At 41.9% G+C, this 18,992-nt stretch overlaps 1 protein-coding gene across 2 annotated transcripts in view; it reads right to left on the reverse strand.

Annotated features, from left to right (window-relative positions):
* osbp2b (oxysterol binding protein 2b) overlaps positions 1-18,992 on the reverse strand; it is a 60,804-nt gene that overhangs the window by 39,766 nt on the left and 2,046 nt on the right. For both annotated transcript variants that reach the window (XR_005894283.1, XM_041041811.1), the window contains exon 2: positions 13,665-13,873. Coding sequence is in view for 1 of the 2 variants with exons in the window: in XM_041041811.1 (XP_040897745.1) it covers positions 13,665-13,873 (209 nt within the window). In the remaining variant the exon portion in view is untranslated. The remainder of the gene's footprint in view (positions 1-13,664; positions 13,874-18,992) is intronic.

An 18,992-nucleotide genomic window follows, 5' to 3' on the forward strand; every position in this document is an offset into this window, starting at 1 on the left:
TTAAATTTAATTAAACGGGTCACAAAATGAGGCTTGTCAGATTCCAATCAGGTTTGTTGGCACGAAAAAAAAGGAATTATTAAGGAATGATTGTACTTTTTCTCTTCCTTGTGCTGCTTTCTGCTTCTGTCTTTTTTTTTTTTTTATAAATCCCTGTGCCTGTCTAAAACTGGAGCACTGCCTTCATGACAGTGACAATGGCACAGCTGTCAACCAGACATGATTGTTTGGCTCGTGTGTGCCTTTCAGAGTTCTCTATCATGAGTTGTGACACTGTAAGACATCTTATTATTCATGCTGTTTATTTGTTGCTTTTTTCAGCAGTGGTCTGGTTGGAACGGTGAGCTCTCCGATTTACTGAGCTAAAGTGGTTTCATCTGGCCCTGAGCCACCGCTTAACTATTGTTCCTGAACTCTGCAAGTAATTAAACTATGTTCTATCAAGAACTGGTCTTTATTTTGATTGGTACCAACAAAGGTTGATTCCGTTGCTTGGTAACAAGAGATGGCTAATTTACATCATCTACATAGTTTATGTTAGTCTGTCTATGTATCATTATCTGTGTCCATGGATGCAATGGACCTAGAGAAAGTGGAAAAAGCTATTTAGAAATCTTCTCATAACAAATAAATGACCAACTCCAGACTCCTGGTGACATTTAAATTACATACAGCTCTGCAGCCAATTCTCTGTAACAAGTAAGAAATACATTTTTAGATGTCCATTGCTTCATGGTTGTTTTACAGCCCTTAAAAATGACAGTAGCTGAAAGCTATTCATGTCTTATACTAGTTAAAATTCATGTATCATATCAAAAACACTGCTCTCCAACCACACCGACTGAGAGAGCTACTTTTTGTTTTAGCAATTATGCACACAGGACACTCTCACATTATGTTGTGACAGTTTAAGAAAACAGCTAGTATTACTTAGTCCTTGGAGGATTTCAGGCTGTTGCCTATTAGATAAATATTTAGAGCTGTCATGTTTTGGCTCTGACTCACATTCTTTGTAAAACTTCATCACATCCCAACATTCATGTTCAGGAGAGTGTGCTGAAGTTGTTTTAAGAAAAATCTTAAAACAACATTGCCTATACTACCTATGCCAAACTCATTTCAGTGTACAAACAGGCAAAGCGAAGAGACAGGGAGCCCAGGGCTTAAGAGCACAGCTGTTCAACTCCACATTGTCCAACTCTGCCACAGGCAACGAAACGATAGATGAAGTGAGAGCGGTGGGAAGATAGAACAGGATGGGAAGAGACAGTGACAGGAAAACGCTAACACATTTTTCACTGTTCCTCCAAAGATAATGTAATCATATACAGACAACATGAAGTACACTCTATAGGATGCTATTAACCTGCCATGAGCAGTAATAGAATATAGATTTTTTTCTGTGCAAAATCCTTTATCATTTGAACTACATGTTAGCAAGCTGGTATTTCGTGTGAGCGGACAGTGCAAAAATCCTATTGATCTGTAGTCCTTACATACTGTCCTCACCACTCCATTATATGAACAATTTCACTTGTGCTGTCCTCCCAAAGACAGGTTCTAGGACCCCGGGATATACAGCACCCCCCATTCTTACAGTTTGTGATGGTGCAATAAACCCTCCACACGTAATATGCGTACACAGATGCACGTTGCAAACATAACACGTAGGCCTAGCAGGCTCCGACTCATGCATATGCAAATGTGAGGTGGAGCAGGCGCAAAGGAGCGAGAGGAAATGAGTCTGAGCGAGAACAGCACGGGAGCGAGAAGGGAAAGAGGGCAGGAGACTGCATGCAGTGAGGAGTGCAGGAGAGAGGAGTGACGCCGACGCTGCATTGTTAAAGGAGGCTGCAGAAATGTGAGCATCCATGGCGACAGATGACAGATGCCACAGAGAAGGAGACGAATGCAGGAATGACAGCGACCTCTCAAACATACGATGAGGAGGAGAAGGCAGGATGAAGAAGGTTTTGTCGTTGGACAGATGGACAGGAGTGTGACAGCTCCGTGCTCCTGTGCTATAGCTTTAGCCATAGCTGTACTGACCCTGGTTGAGTTTACTCAGGCAGCCCGAGTTGCAGAGGGAGCGGACCGTCCCCGGTTCCCAGCAGCTCCGGCCCTTCATTCCACTCTCTGTGGGCCTGATCCCACTCCACGCTCCCTGAGACACGACACTGCCCTGGGCCGCTACATAATCCCAGTAAGGGGGGGGCCGAGGCAGCGACCTTCTCTATTCAGCATTGCAGCGTGCACACACAGACATGCATACTCGCACACATACTTACAGTACATACATACAATGATGTGGGGAGCAATGCAGGCGCACCCTCTTGAAATTCCTATCTCCTCTCCTGCATTGCTTCCCGTTCTCCTGGAAACACACAGACACACACACTCGGCATACACACATTGACAGAGCTCGGCACATTTACAATTCTCCTCCACATGCTTTTCTCTCAGTGCAGTGCAGATTGGAGAGGGAGGAAAAGAGGGAGGGAGGGAGGGGGGAGGGAGTGAATGAGTGAGTGAAGCAGAGAGGAGATAGGACTCAGCAGCCAGAAGTCATCTACACAGCTAAGAAAGCAACGCATTGCTTCCTCTATGTTAACCCCCTGCCACCCCGACTCCACCCCATCTGCTGCTTCATGGAAAAAAGTCAACTATTTCAGGAAAGTTAAACAGCAGAGATGGTGAAAAGAAAAGGCTATGTCTCTTCAGAAATGACACCATGACATGAGGGAAGAAAAGATTTCACATTAAGTTATAACATATTAACTCAGAGTGGTGCCAATAGGTAAAGGGCGAAAGGTCAAATCACCTCTATTTCCGCTCCAACTGATTGATGTATACCTCCCCCGCTGTCCTCTGTCAGAACCTCTCGATAGTGCTTATCACCATCCGCTGACAGATCACTTTAATTCTGACCTCCCACGGAGAGGTCAGGGTCACTGTACCAATACAGCACAATTCATGCTGTAGGTACCCCCAGGCTGCAATAACAAGCCTCACTCCCTCCCTTTTCAAAGCAGGTGAAGGCTTTCATTTCAATACCAATGCTGCCAGAGAACATATCACACTGTACTGTAACTCAAGGTTACCTTGGCCACCTGAACCCATGCCCCTCCCCTAGATTTAGATGTGGGCCTTGTGAAAATACATGTTATGGGATATCGAGGCAGCACTAGCTTTATTATAGCATTTTTTAAAAATTTCTGCTTTGAACATCAGCTTGGTTATTTTAAATGTAAATGTGTGCTTTGGTGTCCATGATAAATCGATATCTGAAAATATCCTTAATATTATCATGATAACAATTTCAAGTAGCTGAATTACCAGTGCTGTGAATCTCTTACTTACCTAAATTAACTGTCTCTGGTGTTTTAATAGGTTAATAGTCCCAAATGAATCACATGGGATTAAAAGAGACACAACAATCAGTGACATCTAATTGTGTGTCCAACCAACTAACCAGCTCAAAGTAAACTCCAGAATCTTTCACTGGTCATAATGTAATTCCTCCAGATAAACAGACACATTGGTCAGTGACATAAATGTGACGGTTTATTGTTTTAGATCATATCGCTCATCAGCCCTGCCCAGTTAAAAGTGATTTCTGCGTGAGTTTGAAAATGTCATGAGCCAGGTTTCTGACCACGGCTGAAATCAAAGTGTCCAGCTTTTGTTTTAATTACCTCCAGTAATGTTAAAAAAAAAAAAAAAGATCTCTGTAAACATGGTCTCCAGGGGACTTGTTGCTTGAATGTTTTTATGCTAACTGTAATTTTTTTTTAAATTATGTGAAGGCCATTGCCCTCCCAGGAGTACATCCTCTTTAAAGTATAATTAATAATAATCAGAGTATTTTTTTTGTTATCCAGCACATCCTTCACCTTGTGTGTAACAGCACATAAATATTAACCTTTCTCTATTCCCAGATCTATGTACACTGAAACAACTTACATTTACCAGTAACGCTATAAATATCTCTGAACCACGGCTTCAAGAAAAGCATAGAGTGTGTCTGCTTCATGATGCAACGCCAGTTCCTTCTTCCATGGGTAGCAGCATGGATAAAATACACAGAAACAGCTGTGCACATTAGACCAACAATATGCTGAGCTCCCCCTTGATTAAAAACACATGACACTATTGTCATGTCCATGCTGCAGTGATTCTATACAGTGTATTATAACAGCAGAAACAGGTAACAAGGGAGGGCGGCTGTGGACTGTAAGTGAGGTGAGAGAAGTGCTGACAGGGGAAGATTGTTGGACTGTTAATAAATAACATCGCCTAAATGTCCCGGGGCATTCGTTCGGGGAGGCAATGAAGCATGAAACTTCAATTAATTTCGTACTTGACCTTCATCATTTCATTTCTTCACTACAGTACGTTTAACCATACAGAGCAAATCTGGAAAGTGAACAGCAGGCTTTGTGTGATGTAACTGCTCATTTTAACATGAGCATTTTATCATTTCTAAAATACGTAATCTTTTTGGATGTATTTTCAAGTTGTTTAAACAATCAGCTCTTCCTTTTATTTTGTTTTCAGTTATTATCTCTATATCTCCATGAGAGGCATCAAGTTTAAAAACAGCTCTGGACTCTGGAGTGAAATCTGAGTAGCTCCTAATATCACATGATATTCTTTTGAAATCCCAGAGTTAAACAAAGTTACGCAGAAATTCAACTCCACATTGCCCTGTTTATTTAATGGAGGAGAGACAGTTGAAGGCCAAACCATCTGAAAGACAAACTAACGAGTAAGAGAGTGTTTAAAGAACACGAGTTACAGTGTCATTAAGCCAATTACAGCATTAAGAACCAGGAACCCAAACAGTGCCCACAGCCTGAACGTACAAGCACTGAGCTCATTAAAACCAGTCAAACAGCTCAGTTCAAGGGAGAAAGCTGTTTCATCATGGGAATAAACTCTTTTTTTTTTTTTTTTGGTGCAATAATGTCATTACAAAACAAGTGAAGACAAGTACAGGGACACATAAACAGCCAAAACTAGTGCCAAAGTCTTTCCCAAGTGAGAAAGTGGTCTCAGACTTTTGAACCACATTGTAAATAGTAATAACTGCGTTAATTAAGAATAGTAATAATGAGATAATACTGATACATGAACACATTTGATCCTAAATTAATAAAATAATAATACCAAGAAGTAATAATTGTGGTCACACCCTCAATAACTGCATTAATTACAGTAATAAAAATAGAACTAAGCACCAAGGAAAAGAGTCAATTGGAAAGTGAGAGTCTCGATTACAATGAACAAAACAGTAGGAATATAAATGTTACTGACCCATGCCAAAACACCACATTATACTAGACACTACTCTGCCTCACTGTCAATGAGGCAGCAGAAGACCACTTGCATGGAAGAACCAGAGAGACAAAAATCTACTTCAGCGAAATACAAGCCGAAAGTGAGGTCTCCTAATGGACTCCTCCTGTGGTGATAATAACCCGCTTATCCAAAGGAGGTGGAAGATCTTTAATTAACCACAAATGTAAGAGTAAAGAGTAATTGCTTCCTGCATCAGCCTGTGGTGGCTTATAGTAAGAGGACTATGCATCAACTTGATGATTTAGTAATCACAAACAAACAACACTTCATGTGAAGGCCCCCACACAGCAGAGTGAAATTACAGCTGACTCTCAATACGCTGGGGCGATGAATCATCCAGCCCTGCATGGGCTTACTCATCACTGACAGACAAACTCAAGCCCAGGTAGCATCTTTGCATGGCAGCTGCTGGTGCTGGCACTGTAAATTCCTCTGTGAGCTAGGTCTTAGAAGTTTTGATATTTGAAGAGTCCTAAAAAATATTGCTGCACGTGTCTTAAAGCAAGTCACAGTAATAGTAGTTAAAAATATTTTTTCACATTCATATGCAAAGGCAGATACTTGACAGAACACATATCCTATATAACAATGTGACACCAGGACTTCTCAGATATGTTTTACAAACCCTTGAAAACTGCCTTGATTTCAAGATTTATATAGATCAAAAAAAAAATAAATAAAAACAACAGGAGTAAAACTATATTTTTTCCTACTCCTGACTGAAGATCTCTCCAAAGCACCAAGACCCCTAGATTTTAAAAAGTATGTGTATTTTACATTTAGGAACCTCAGCCAAATGTTTCCATGGCTGCCGACCAGAGCTGGAGGAACGAGCAGTATTTTGAACCACTGCTCATTAAAGAATAGTTTCAGTTCAGTGATATTTGCAGAATGTCTTGCATGTCACAGTTTAATAGGCTTAAGGTCAGGACTTAGACTTTCCAAACAGCAAAATTTAAGCAATCAAAACCTGAGGTGGAAGGCTTATTTCTGTGCTGGTGTGATTTATTATCACATTGTGTGGCCTCACCTCTCTATAAGATTCAGACCTTAAACACAAACCTCTATGTTCTCCTTCAGGGATTGCTAAATGTGCTAAAATTCTTATTTTTGTTGCTTTTATTTTCATGACTGTAAACTGTTGGAGGTCCATGCGGTTGTAATTCATATGTGTCGTTACAGAAATCAGATCACCTGACTTAAATTGCTACTCCTTTCATAGAACCTGTATCCTACAGGCTCGCACACATGATGCCTTGACTGTAAAAATCTTTAATAAAACCTGAAAATGTACGGCTGTTATTTACATTGTTTTTTAACCAATACAATCAAGATCAGATCACATTTTTAAAAACAATAATGCTGGAAAAAACTTTGCCCAAAATATTATAATAATGTTGACCCATGTCCCAAGCTTTTTTTTGTTTTTTGTTTTTTTTGTAATTGAATAAACAGCATAACTGTACCTATAAACCTGATTCACATCACCTGTCCTCACCCACCTGAGTGACATGTCCTCCATCGGTCCCACATTCCTTATTGCCAACTTTAGTGCTAACAGCGTCCATTATGGACACTGTTATACGAAAAGATCCAGACAATGCGAGCAGCCATGGAGACCAATCCTACGCCTGGTGCAAGCTGCTACAAACCCTAATCTAAAATGAAGCAAAGAACATTGAAACAACTAAAAGCACTAAACACTATATATAAAATTACACTACATTAGCCTTTCCCCCCTCTTTGCTGATGCTTTCAGAATTACCATCAGTTAAAGAGAGCCTGTAAGTCACAGATCACATGACTCTTAACATTGGTACAAACAAAAATGAGACTATTGAACATAGTGTGCACCACTTACTGTTCTGAACCAAGAGCTTGGCTAAAATGAACACTTCATTAAACAATTAGGACTTCTGTTTTCATCTCTCACGGCCCTTAGTATGAGATGCAAGACAAACAAGTTAAAATTCACACTGTTCACAGAGAGCTGGGCTTCCAACAGCGGTGGCCTTTAAACAAGAGAAAAACAGTATGAAACCCACTGTGTGAGATTATAGTGCTGTGAGAAAAACACTCTTGGCTGACTGTGGAGAAAAAACCAGAAGTTGGCACAAACAGCTTCACCTGACCAGGGAAAAGAGGTGTCACAACACAGAAATCCACTAAGCGGATGAAAAAGGAGGAAAACGGAAATCCGAACCTAAGAACTGAGCCACTATTGTCCTAGCTGACCGCCTTGCACAACATTCGACAAATTTATATTTTAATGACCTGCCTGTATCAGCGTTCTCAATTTCTCCACTTCTCCTCACTGCTGATGAAGCAGAAAAGCGACAGAGAGAAAATGTGCGTGTCGACTGGGACACAATGTGAGCTTAATAATGAGTTCAAGTTTCATGCAGCATACCGCAGGTCGCTGTGCACACTCGAGCCACACAGAGCCATTCACAGCACACAAATCCCTGCTACAACAAAGGACACCACAATAATGCGAATCATGTAGTGTGGACTGTGTAACAATACAGTGCCTCAATAGCACTGTCCACCGACTGTATGGAGTCGTGGTTAACATAATTCATAGATCCATTAAACTGAGTTAACAATGATCTAATACCAAAACACCCATGTAAGAAACAAAAGACAAGACTAATACAAGCACAATGTTTAAACCTAATTATCTGGCTTAGACTCCCACACAAACACACACATACACACACAAACAAGCAAGCAGAAAGATGTGGCCTGTCTTTAAAGGACAATTCCCATTATTTTCAACTATATTCTCCTACCTTTGGTCCGATCAACTCTGATCTAAGTGTTGCATGAAAACTGTTGGTTATTGTGGGCAGGAGGCCGATGCCTGCTGTTTGTTCTTTCACAGAAAATGGAGGATGTGGTCAAAGCATCTATTGTAACTTCTCAAACCACTGCTGTGACATGATACCAGGAGGAGGGTGCTCTAACACGCAGTGGCCAACACATGTGCTTGTGCCAGTGCAGTGGGTTTGGTCTTAGTCAAGAGAGCTCTCTTTAATGTATTAGCATGAGAGGGGAGTGCCATCCCTGAAGATTCAAAGTCAGATTGGTGGCATGTAAGCCCAAGACCTATGTGTAGGCATACTCATCAGTGGTGTGAGGGATGTGCAGTTCATGGAGAGATAATGAGTACAGAAAAAAAAAAAATCAACTAAGAGGAAATGTTTGATTTCACAGGGACACTTTCCTTTAACATTCACAAGGGATTTCAGAGACAGATACGGAAGAAAGAAGTTAAATATGGCAGAAACACGTGACACAAAAAAACCAAAAACTGACTACTTGGACAGCCACGGCGTTTATGAGCTCTGCAGCGATGTTTGTTATGTTACAAGACTGAATCTGACTCTGATCTCTTTGTCTCCATCTCACTTTTCAGTGGGGACAGAGCTGAAACAGAATATCGACCTCTGGCAGCACACGCTTTTACATCCAAGACAAACAAGGACAAACGATTTGATATGCAGCCGCTCCAGAACTAATTGATGAGGTTGATAAGCATGCCATCTGTCATTTCATAACATCTTTTCATGAGCTCAGACGGTAACACGTCACACAGGATGGGTCCTTCTGCAAATGCAGCAGCTGCAGATTATTTCAAACTGTATAAATATTTATTATAAAGGCATAATGTCACAAAATTTAAGTTATTAAAGACACTGTTTTTTTGCAGTTGATAAAATACATTAAGGGAGGGTTTGTGAGTAGGTTTTATCGAATCTATCCTCACAAAATATTTCTCACTTTATTGGTAAATCATAAAAATAATGTATGAGTCTTGAATCTATTGATGGAAAGGAAGCTACAGTTACTGTACACGTTATCTGAATTTATTGCCATATAGACTGGTGTAATAAAACTAACGCACACATTATATACTCTGTCCTACAATCTGAGTCTCCTGCTCTGCCAAGAAAGATTAAATCACCACCCTCTCACAATGGAAAATGTATTCAAAAGAGCAAAATAATAAACAGTACTTAATGAATTTGGACCAAAAGTTTTCTATTTTCTGCTGATGGTGAAAGTGAAAGTCTTTCTTCTCAATTCACTTTAGCAGTTTCAGTGGCACAATCTACTGTACAGTATACAGTGTACAGTGTACAGCCTCTCTGTAACACTGAAAGTAGAGATACAATTGATTTGTCCCCTGTAAATCAGCCAAAATAGACTTACATGATATATGATAGAAAATAAATACACAACAACATCTAAGCATCTTTACCAGATACACATGTATGCATGCAAACAAACACACACATTCCTGAGTACAACATAACTGCAAGAAAAGCCATGTACTTACAAGGAGACTCTGCCTTATGCTGTTTCTATTTTTTTCCCAGACTTTGCAGGACAATAGCAATGTTTTAAAGCAAAAGAAATGGGTGAAGAGGGGAGAGTGGGACAAAGAAGAAGGCCATTCAATTCAGAACTAAAACCCCGCTGGAAGAAAAGCAGAGTAAACGGCTTACTGAGACAGAAAGGGAAGGAGAGGGAGAAAGAGGGAGGGGGCGGGAAAACCAGACAGCGAGTAAGAGGAAGACTGGAAGAGAGAGGAAGAGCGAGTGACTGAGCGAACATAGAGGGTGAAAAAAAAAAAAATTAGGAAGACAGCCGGGACCAAGAGATAGGGAGAGAGAAGGAGGGGTGAAAAAAAAGGACAAATGAAGCATGTTTAAGGAGACATTCCTAACCTGTCCTCACGTCGTCCTCTTTGATAGCCCTACTGTTTCAGGACCATGGACAGAGCAATACCTGTCACTATAAAGGAAGAACGGCGAATAAAAGCGTAAAAGAGACTGGAAGACAATGGGATTTAAAAAAAACTATTACACAAGCAAGAATAACTGAAACCCTACGTGTAGATCACGTGACTACCAGCTTACTCTCACAAATGACCAGAGTCAGTTCAAGTAAAACCTCACCCAAGGACTGTCAGATTGACTTAGTGATCAAATGGTGATGTAGATCAATGCACTTTTGTTCAAGACCTCAAGATACACATCAGAGTCTGGGGCTGTTACTCTCTTGCCTGAACTCAGATACACCCAGAGAAACCAATTATTGGATGAATGGTTCCAGCATCTATGAATTTCTCTTTTTTTTCTTCCACCAAAGCATTCCCATTTCCGCTAAAATTCTCCTTCTAATCAAATTTTCACTTGTGTTAAATTCAAATAGGAGCGCATGTCAGGCTCACAAATTCAAGCCACCGCTGGAAATAGCGATTCGTCGGGCTGTGATCCCACTTTCACAAGCAGTGGCAAAAAAAAGGCAGGCATGAGAGAGGTCATGTTGAAGTGAGGGGAAACACTGCCATCTGCTGAATGTTTATGCCTCAGACTACAGCGAATAGCTTCAGTCAGCTGTTAGAAATCCAATCTAAGCCTAAATTAAAACAAGACGCACTCATGGAAGGAAAGGTAATTTACAAGGGAAGGCTTATAAATGGGAAGGCTGCAGATGTGACACAACTACTAAAGAGAAATTCAAGTAATTGGATCAAGGCTCTGGTCAGTTGTTCACAGAAAGAATCTGATGGCTGACGGACAAAAGAGACTCAAGAGTCAAATCAAAGCGGGAGTTTTACAGTATATAACCAGATGTATTTTAGAAATGGCACTGTCTTCCAAAGCAGAGGATACAGGAAAAAACATAAGGATATCAAATTATAACTTTGATCTCTATCAAAACATATGACGTGCCCAGGGTTTACACTGTGCTCTCCAGAAATCGATAGAGATCGATAGGAGCTCTTTGTTCCACTGACAGAGCGAGGGAGGGCAGGTTAATGAATGTAGGCACCTTGTCACTGATCCATGTCATGTCTAACGCCATGGACAAAGAATCAGCGGCTCTGAAAAGGCCCAATGGCAAAATTATCCATAAATGTAATTTTGATAAGAGCTGACAACATTTTCACTGACATATTAAAGCATTACTCTGAGCAGCAGCTGCATTAGCAGATATTTAATTTTGTGCAGACAGACTCACGCAGTGTCTCTTTTCTCACATTGTCTCTTAAACCCTCCTCCCACAGATAGATTAGCTGTGAAAGGAAATGTTAGAAAAAAGCAGGAACATGTATTCTTTCTCTAAGCTTTAAAGCATTTACTGACTCAAAGCTTAAACAAAGTACAACTAATTTACTGCTCCATAAAATAAAAGTCTAATGTATGGCAGGCAATTATAGCACTAATGCAATAAATGTTAGAGATTTTTGTTTAGTAAACAGTTTAACAGATTCTGACTGACAGAGTCACCTCAGCCTCGACTTAAAATTTATAACAAAACGCCTGCAGTACAAACTGGAGATGTGGGGTTGAAAGTGGTGGGCACCTTGGCCTCTGCTGCTTTAATTTTGACAGTTCATTTTTTAATCTGTCTTTCATGAGTCCACCAGCTTTACTGAAAAGCAAAGTTCCTACAGCACATCTTTAAATGTCAACAGTTTACTGAGAATGGTGCGATAAAGAAAAACTGCTGAGTCAGTGACAGACCTGTGAGGAATAACACCTCATTCAAAAGGGAATAGCAGCAATTCTTCAAACAAACATGTTGGTGACAACAGGTTAGCTCAGGGCGTACCACTGAAGCAAACTTATCTGGGCAATGAGCAAACAGACAAATGGTAACTGACAGCTTGGGGAATGAAAATAAATTAACCATATTGTAACCGGCCTTCTCTATTTTAATGAAAAGCTAATACTTCTGTCATTATATTGGATAAAAAAATTGGATGGTTATACTGTAGCTTCATAGATGGATCTTTTTTATGGTAGACGGTAACTGGACTGCACTTATAAAGCACCTCTTTACCTTTTACTGATTTACAGAGCACTTAACAATTTTGCCCCTCATTCAGCACTTCACACATGCACTCACGTGTCAATGGTGACTGTGATGTTTTTATAATAACTTTTATGTTCTATTATTATTATTAGCTTTTGACAAAAGGTTCATTTTAACAGTACCAGACTGCAAAAGCAAATATATTCCAGCTTTTGCAATCTTAGATGAGATGTCTAGACTACCTCAACTGAGGCCGCTCTGCACAAAGGATTTTTCAGCATACTGCTGCTTTTATCATTAAACTGAAACCGTGGATTCTGGAATGGACCCAGGAGAGAAAACTGATGCCAAACTAAAAGAAAAGGTAAGCATGTTGACATTTCTGTATATTCCTCCTATTCTGGCTGGTGAACTACTTCTCTTTTAGCATACCAGGCAAAACACATGGCGCAAACCATAGGTTAAATGCACAAAGAAAGCAATGTTCTAGCAAGATACATTATATAAGGCAGGACATCAAATTGTTGTGGCACAAGAGCTGTAGCTGAACATCAGTACACTTGAATTTGACAACAGACCATGCTGCCAAAAACACACACACACACCAAATAATGTGGGCTGTTCAATAGCTGAACCTTTTCAAAATACAAATATACAAGTATTCCTCTCCTGCTTACTGGAAGTGGTGCGCTAAAAAGCACTCACATTCTCTCCCAGTCTATATTTAGTGATCTGACTTTCAAATGGAGGCCAGAGGAATATATAGCCTGTCTCAGTCTCTGTAGACGCTGTCTGCAAAAGACTGGGACAGAGAGGCTTTGGGATGATGCCAGGGTGAAACGTGTAGAATACGGTCCTCCCAGGCTTTTCCCACAGCCTTTGACCAGCAACACCTAACACAGCCATACAAGAATAAGTCCCCTTGGAAAGGAGAGTGTTCTGTTGTCAGGAGAAGGATGAATGGACGCTCAGTTCTCACGGTACCATTAGCATACTCCAGTTTGTTTTCCGACTCGACTGGGCAGACAGCGCTGCCCTCTCCTGGCTCACACTGGAAGCTGAATTGCATTAAAGAAGGAGGGCCTGAGTTGACACATGCTGTGCTGAATATCAAATGCAAGAGGACACTGGAAACCAGAGGCTGGAGGAAAATCAAATATATACAAATTTTTTTGACTGGTCTGAGAACCACACTGCACATGTTGAATCAGTACTGAACACACCTTTCACCATGCAGGGATGTTAATAACTAAACTAACAATTCAGTTCAGAAGATAAACACACTCTTGCGCGTTTGCCAAGACTGTATCAGCCCAGCCTTTATTAATCAAGGTTAGATTCTGAACATTAATGTCGTGCACCAGTGCCTCAAGGGTGCAATTTGCTCTTGCAGCTTGAACTTCCACTATACAAGGCATGTCATGCATCTCAAATTTTCCATATAAGTAGCTGCTTGCTTCAGCTGCTCTTACCAGACTGATCATTCATCATGCGGATGGCTTTAGCTTTGGCCAGCTCCAGTGCTGTGACCCATCTCTGCCGCTCCACTTCCGTGCTAGCCTTCAGGTGGTAGGTGCGGCCGCCACTGCTCAAGACAATATTGCAGGCGTCCTCTGTGTCGATGTGTGCCGTGGCTAAGTTGATTGTTCCACGACACGTGTGGGCCATCTCTGCCTGCGTCCTGCAATAAACCACCGGGCAGAAAGAGAGACAGAGACATACAGAGAGAGAGAAAGACAGGCAGACACAAGAAAGAGCTGAAGACACTGGTCTTGGACATGAGTTAATTGTCTTATGCTCACAGTATTTGTCCTACAAAAAGTCCATTCATAAATATAACAATTTACTATAACAATTATTTGTACAGTTCAGCAAGGTTGTAGCTAGGACAGTGCAACTGACATTCCCATGGCCAATAAGCACAAGCAGAAAGGCGGAGGAGGGGCAGAGGACGGCCACAGTGATCAGGTCAGGAGTCACCTTGAAAGCCAAGCAGCAGTGGAAGTACCTGTTCATTTGAATGAACACACACCATCGCCAAAGCACAGTCATTCATGAAACCTAAACCTGCATTAGCAAATGTAAAACAAGTGGGATCGTTTGAACTTCTAATTAATTTAGCGTGACCTGCATGCCCTGTTGTGGTTGTGCAGAATTGTGGGTATTCTGTGTAGCCTCCACTAAGACCAACTGTTGCACATTCAGTGGGCCACAGTAGTCTAGATAACAAGGCCATTGTCTGGCTCCAAGCCTGTGTAGTGAACAAAACCAAACAATGAATAACAGCGTGAACAAAGAGAGAACAGAGTGTGAGAGGTGGTAAAAAATGAGAGAGGGAGATAGCAGGGGAGAGAGAGCCAAAGCAGCAGGGTAAGAGATTAGAACAAAGAGGAAGGGCAACAGAGTGCTGTATGTGTCTGTGCATACTGCATGAACTAAGTCTATGACAAAAGTATATACTGTATACATATCTGTTTACAATGAATTCTCTTGTATATCAGAAACATGTTGTTGCACATCTTCCAAAACAAATACGGGGAATTTATTAAGTAGAATAATTATGAGACTGTTAGTCTACAACCTGACTGGTTTTTAAATGAGGCCCTTGTTGGAACTGCATTAAGAGAAACAAGAGAAACATTACATTTAGAGTTCTGTGGTGAAAAGCTGGCTGTCTGACATTCTGTCACAGTTAGACAAGCTAAGCTGCAGGGCAGGGATGGACCATCATGTCCCTAAGAGAGCTGAGTGTATGCAGGTTTTCAGTCCAGCCACAGACAGCTGATTCTGCTGATTATTACCTTTAGCCAGAGGGCTGCAGCAAATCAGCAAAATCACATGCTGTGGTGGTTAAAACAAACCCCCAGCCCTCCAATGTCATGACTGCTCGTCCATACCCTTGGAGACAGCCACTTTGAAGCATGCAGCCATGCAATCATGTGGATCTGTCTGTGCTAACATCCATTCATCCATCCTAAGCGAGCCCTCACTGCCACGAGCAGCTGCCTCTCAGCAGCACTAAGCTCTACACCAGCTCCAGGCTCAGTTGACATGGACAAGGTGGCTGCCGCCCTGTTAAGTCAGAGGCTGAAGTGTATTTAAACGTTCTGCCAGGCAGCGACTTCCCTCGCACTGCCTCTACTGGCTGAAGTCAAGTCTTGTTATGATGCCAATCCAGAACAACGCTCCAGTGTGCAACTCTTCTGCTGGCGCTTGGTGCACATCAGTTGTGCAGACAAGACCGCACTGGGGCCATGCGAAGCCATGAGAAGGGCGGGCAGAGATCCGGAACAGCCCAGTTTGCAGCCTCGCCCAGCAGATCTCAGCTGCAGAGTCCTGCCTGTAAGTGGGTCAACAAACTGAATGTGCTGCAAATGAGTAAGATGAGATCCATGTGGATCGCTCCTGCCCTGTGGAGAGGCGAGGCCATGCAAAGGCCATGAAATTATACAGTCAAGGAAGCTACAAAAGCTGGGAAAGAGAGGGAAGGACTACAGGGGCATTAAGGCTCTAGTAGGGGAGGGGGGGGGCGAAGGTGAGGGCATGAGAGAGGGTCCTGCATGTTGTGCTGAGCCAGGAGAGAATTGCAGTGCTTTACCTGTCAGTCCCCTGTGCACAAATCCTCATAAAACACAAATCCACCGATCTGGAGCATGTAATGACAGAACAACAACCAGTGAACAACACAGAACAGTCAGCCATAAGCATGAGGAGACATACGCAGACAGGCAGAGGAACTAGGACACAGTACCCAGAGTAAGAGAATGTAGATAGGTTTTGTTGTGGCCGGGGGCTGAAATATCACAAGACATGGAGGAAGAGAGCCAGAGAAACGCTGGGGAACGTGCTGTGCTGAAGACAGAAAGGAAACATAAGCCAAGAAAACCAAAGGAATGATACTGCAACATGGACAGCATGACCTGCTGAAATACTGAGGCAATGAGCTGGTGAGAATGTGGCCAGACTCCCTACTCTCCTTAACGTCACTCTGCTGCTCTCACCTTCACATTAAAACACAAAGACCACCCGGACAGGCTCGCACAGAGAGACACTTTTACCTACACACACACGCGCACACTGTAGCCTGCTGCTGAGACCAACGCAGTGCCCATTAACAAGATTAGATCACAGCATCCACATCTCTTGCTCCAGTCACTCAGCTGATCTGCCAGGCTAATAAAAAGGGTTCGGGCTAAGGATTTACCCTGCAGCTGGGCCCAAGGTTGGCCAGCTCACCACTCTCCCACCCCACTTCCCTTCACCCAGGAGCTGAGCATGCCAGCAGTAAGACCATAACCTGACTCTCCAAAGGGACAACAACTGTCCTGCAGCTGAGAGGGAAGTGTGACAGGCCTAGTCTACTAAAAAAGACAAGGCCAGATTCACTGATATGGCAGCTCTAATGGCACTCAAAGCTTTAATGCCCTGTAATCTTCCCTAAAGAACCAAGTCCGATTTACTTTAAGCGGTGAGCAAGTAGTGCTGAGAGTATTAAAACTGGGAGGAAAAGTCAATTAAGAAATTAAAAATGAAAGACGTTTAGTGAGTGAGGGAGGACGAAGATCTTGTCACATGTACTGGTGAGATCGGCACAATGAGGCTCTTTGGGTGATTTGAACTTAAAAAAACGAGGCGCAAAGCTGATGTGGAATAAAACACAGTCAGCCTTGCAGCGTCAGAGCCAGAAGTAATCAATAACAAGTGCAATGTTGAATCACTATAAAACTCATTACAATTTAACAGGCGTAAGTGCTGAGTGTGTCGATTGGTCCACAGAGTCGAAGCATTGATTATGGTCCTCCACTGCCCTTTGGTTTCTCAGCTGCAAGTTATAGAGAACTAGGCCTTTTCTTTGACAACAGCGGGCCTTGGGACTGAAAGTGATCCCTTGGGTTATTGGCTAAACCTCTAATTGGCAGTCAGTCACTATTGATTGATCAGAAATATAAACTGACCTTTTAAAAAGGGCAAACAAACATTGAACACTGCAGATCAAACAACAGATCGATCCATGCCGGGCTACATCTGATGTGACATAATGTTTCAACTTGGTAACTTAAAACGAATGTGTGAATGTAAAAGCAGCAACTGTAAACAAGTTTTATTAAAACAGTGAGCTGCAAGGCATATTTCTCTGTGTATTATAATTGTATAACAAGAACAAAAATGTGCTAAAGAAAGTGCACAATTATCATTTGACATACATTGAAGGCACATTAATTAACATGTCCCATTTGTCTGACTGTTTTCCTTCTACTTCACTCACAGGAGAAGAGCAGATATTCGGCCAGAGAAGGCAGAGGCACACAAAGCCTGACGTCAGACACACACAATGTGGTCTGCCAGGAAGACATCAGCGGAGGGGACAGCTCTTGCGCTTCACTGCCTCTGTGCTCAGATGTCGACTGGCTACCTTTACCTCAGGGATGGCAGTCACCTTACAACATAATGGACTATTAATAGAGGGTAGAGGCAACAGGCATCTTTCCTTTCACCGCGAGCGCAGGCGGGAGTAGAGCTTTGGCTACCATACCTCTGTGTCAAATAACATTTTGCTGACAACAAAAGACAATCAAGCTGCTTGACAAAGTGCAGCGCTAGGGTGTTGGGCAAAACCGTAGCATGATGAAATGATGAAATGAACGTCAAATGTGGTTTTGATCACATTTTTCTTCAAGCACAATCAGTAAAGTGTTCTCTATCCAATCTGAAAATTTGTACTTTTGCAGATTGCATTTATGACTGTTAGAGCTGCAGGGAAGCATCGTGAGTCAAGATGTTTCCTTGCAGTCAGAAGACCCAGATTCAAACTCTCGTACTGACAAGAATTCACCCTGCAGAACAGACTTAAAACAAGACAGTGAATCCCCTCCTGCTTCAGAGCCGAATTTGCAATCTAACCTCCCAGTGAACGATGACATTTGAAAAGACAATCATCCTAGAGGGATCAGCTTAGTGTCACATTAATTATTTTTATTACTGCAAGCAATTATAGTTTGAATTAACACATTAAGCTTATAGTTAAAGATTTATTTAATAATTTCTGATTTGTGAAGGCATTTTAAACTTTACAGTCTGAGCTCTGACTAATAGTAGTGTAAGAAGAGGAAGGTGGGTGTAACGCTGTGAACCATTTAATTAGGAAAACTGGGTCAGACAAGGTGAACAACTGTTGCGACAAATACTCTATCTCTCCTTTTATGTGGACCAAGCGTGTACATGGGTGGTTCCGGGCTTCCTGCTGAGACATCATTAATTGCTTCATGCCCATCCCACAGTGCAAAAGTTCCAAATGTTGAGTCTAGTGATTAATAGATTTTCTTGGCAAGAGAGACACTTTGAATCTCAACAGAGCAGGAATCAATATTAAGTTTAAATAGGCAAATGTGCACCAAGGACAGGGTGACCTAGAAGGCGACAGAGCAAAGTATTTCAATGTTGACCAAAGCAGTCAAGTGGTGGCGAGCACGCTGATTAAACATGCAAAAGCCATGAAATGAAAGCAATGAAAAGAGTCGAGCTCTCGCGTGACAAGATAATCACAACCCAGAGTTCCACTTATAGCTTCTTCAGAGCTTTCAACCACATCTCACCATCTCCATCAGAGAATGAAGCTGGCTCAGGCGAAAGCTCTGTAAATGGGAAAAAGTGAACCTTAGAGCTGAGCTTCTTTTGTCACACATACTGTTTCCAAGGTCAAGACTGGACTTCCTCAGACTGGACCGCGGGACAGTTAATTCACCTGCTAGCAAGGTTGGGTGACAATGAAATTATTCAGTATATATTAATAAAACCTTGTT

This window comes from Toxotes jaculatrix, chromosome 7 (assembly GCF_017976425.1).
Source record: "Toxotes jaculatrix isolate fToxJac2 chromosome 7, fToxJac2.pri, whole genome shotgun sequence".
NCBI lineage: Eukaryota > Metazoa > Chordata > Actinopteri > Toxotidae > Toxotes > Toxotes jaculatrix.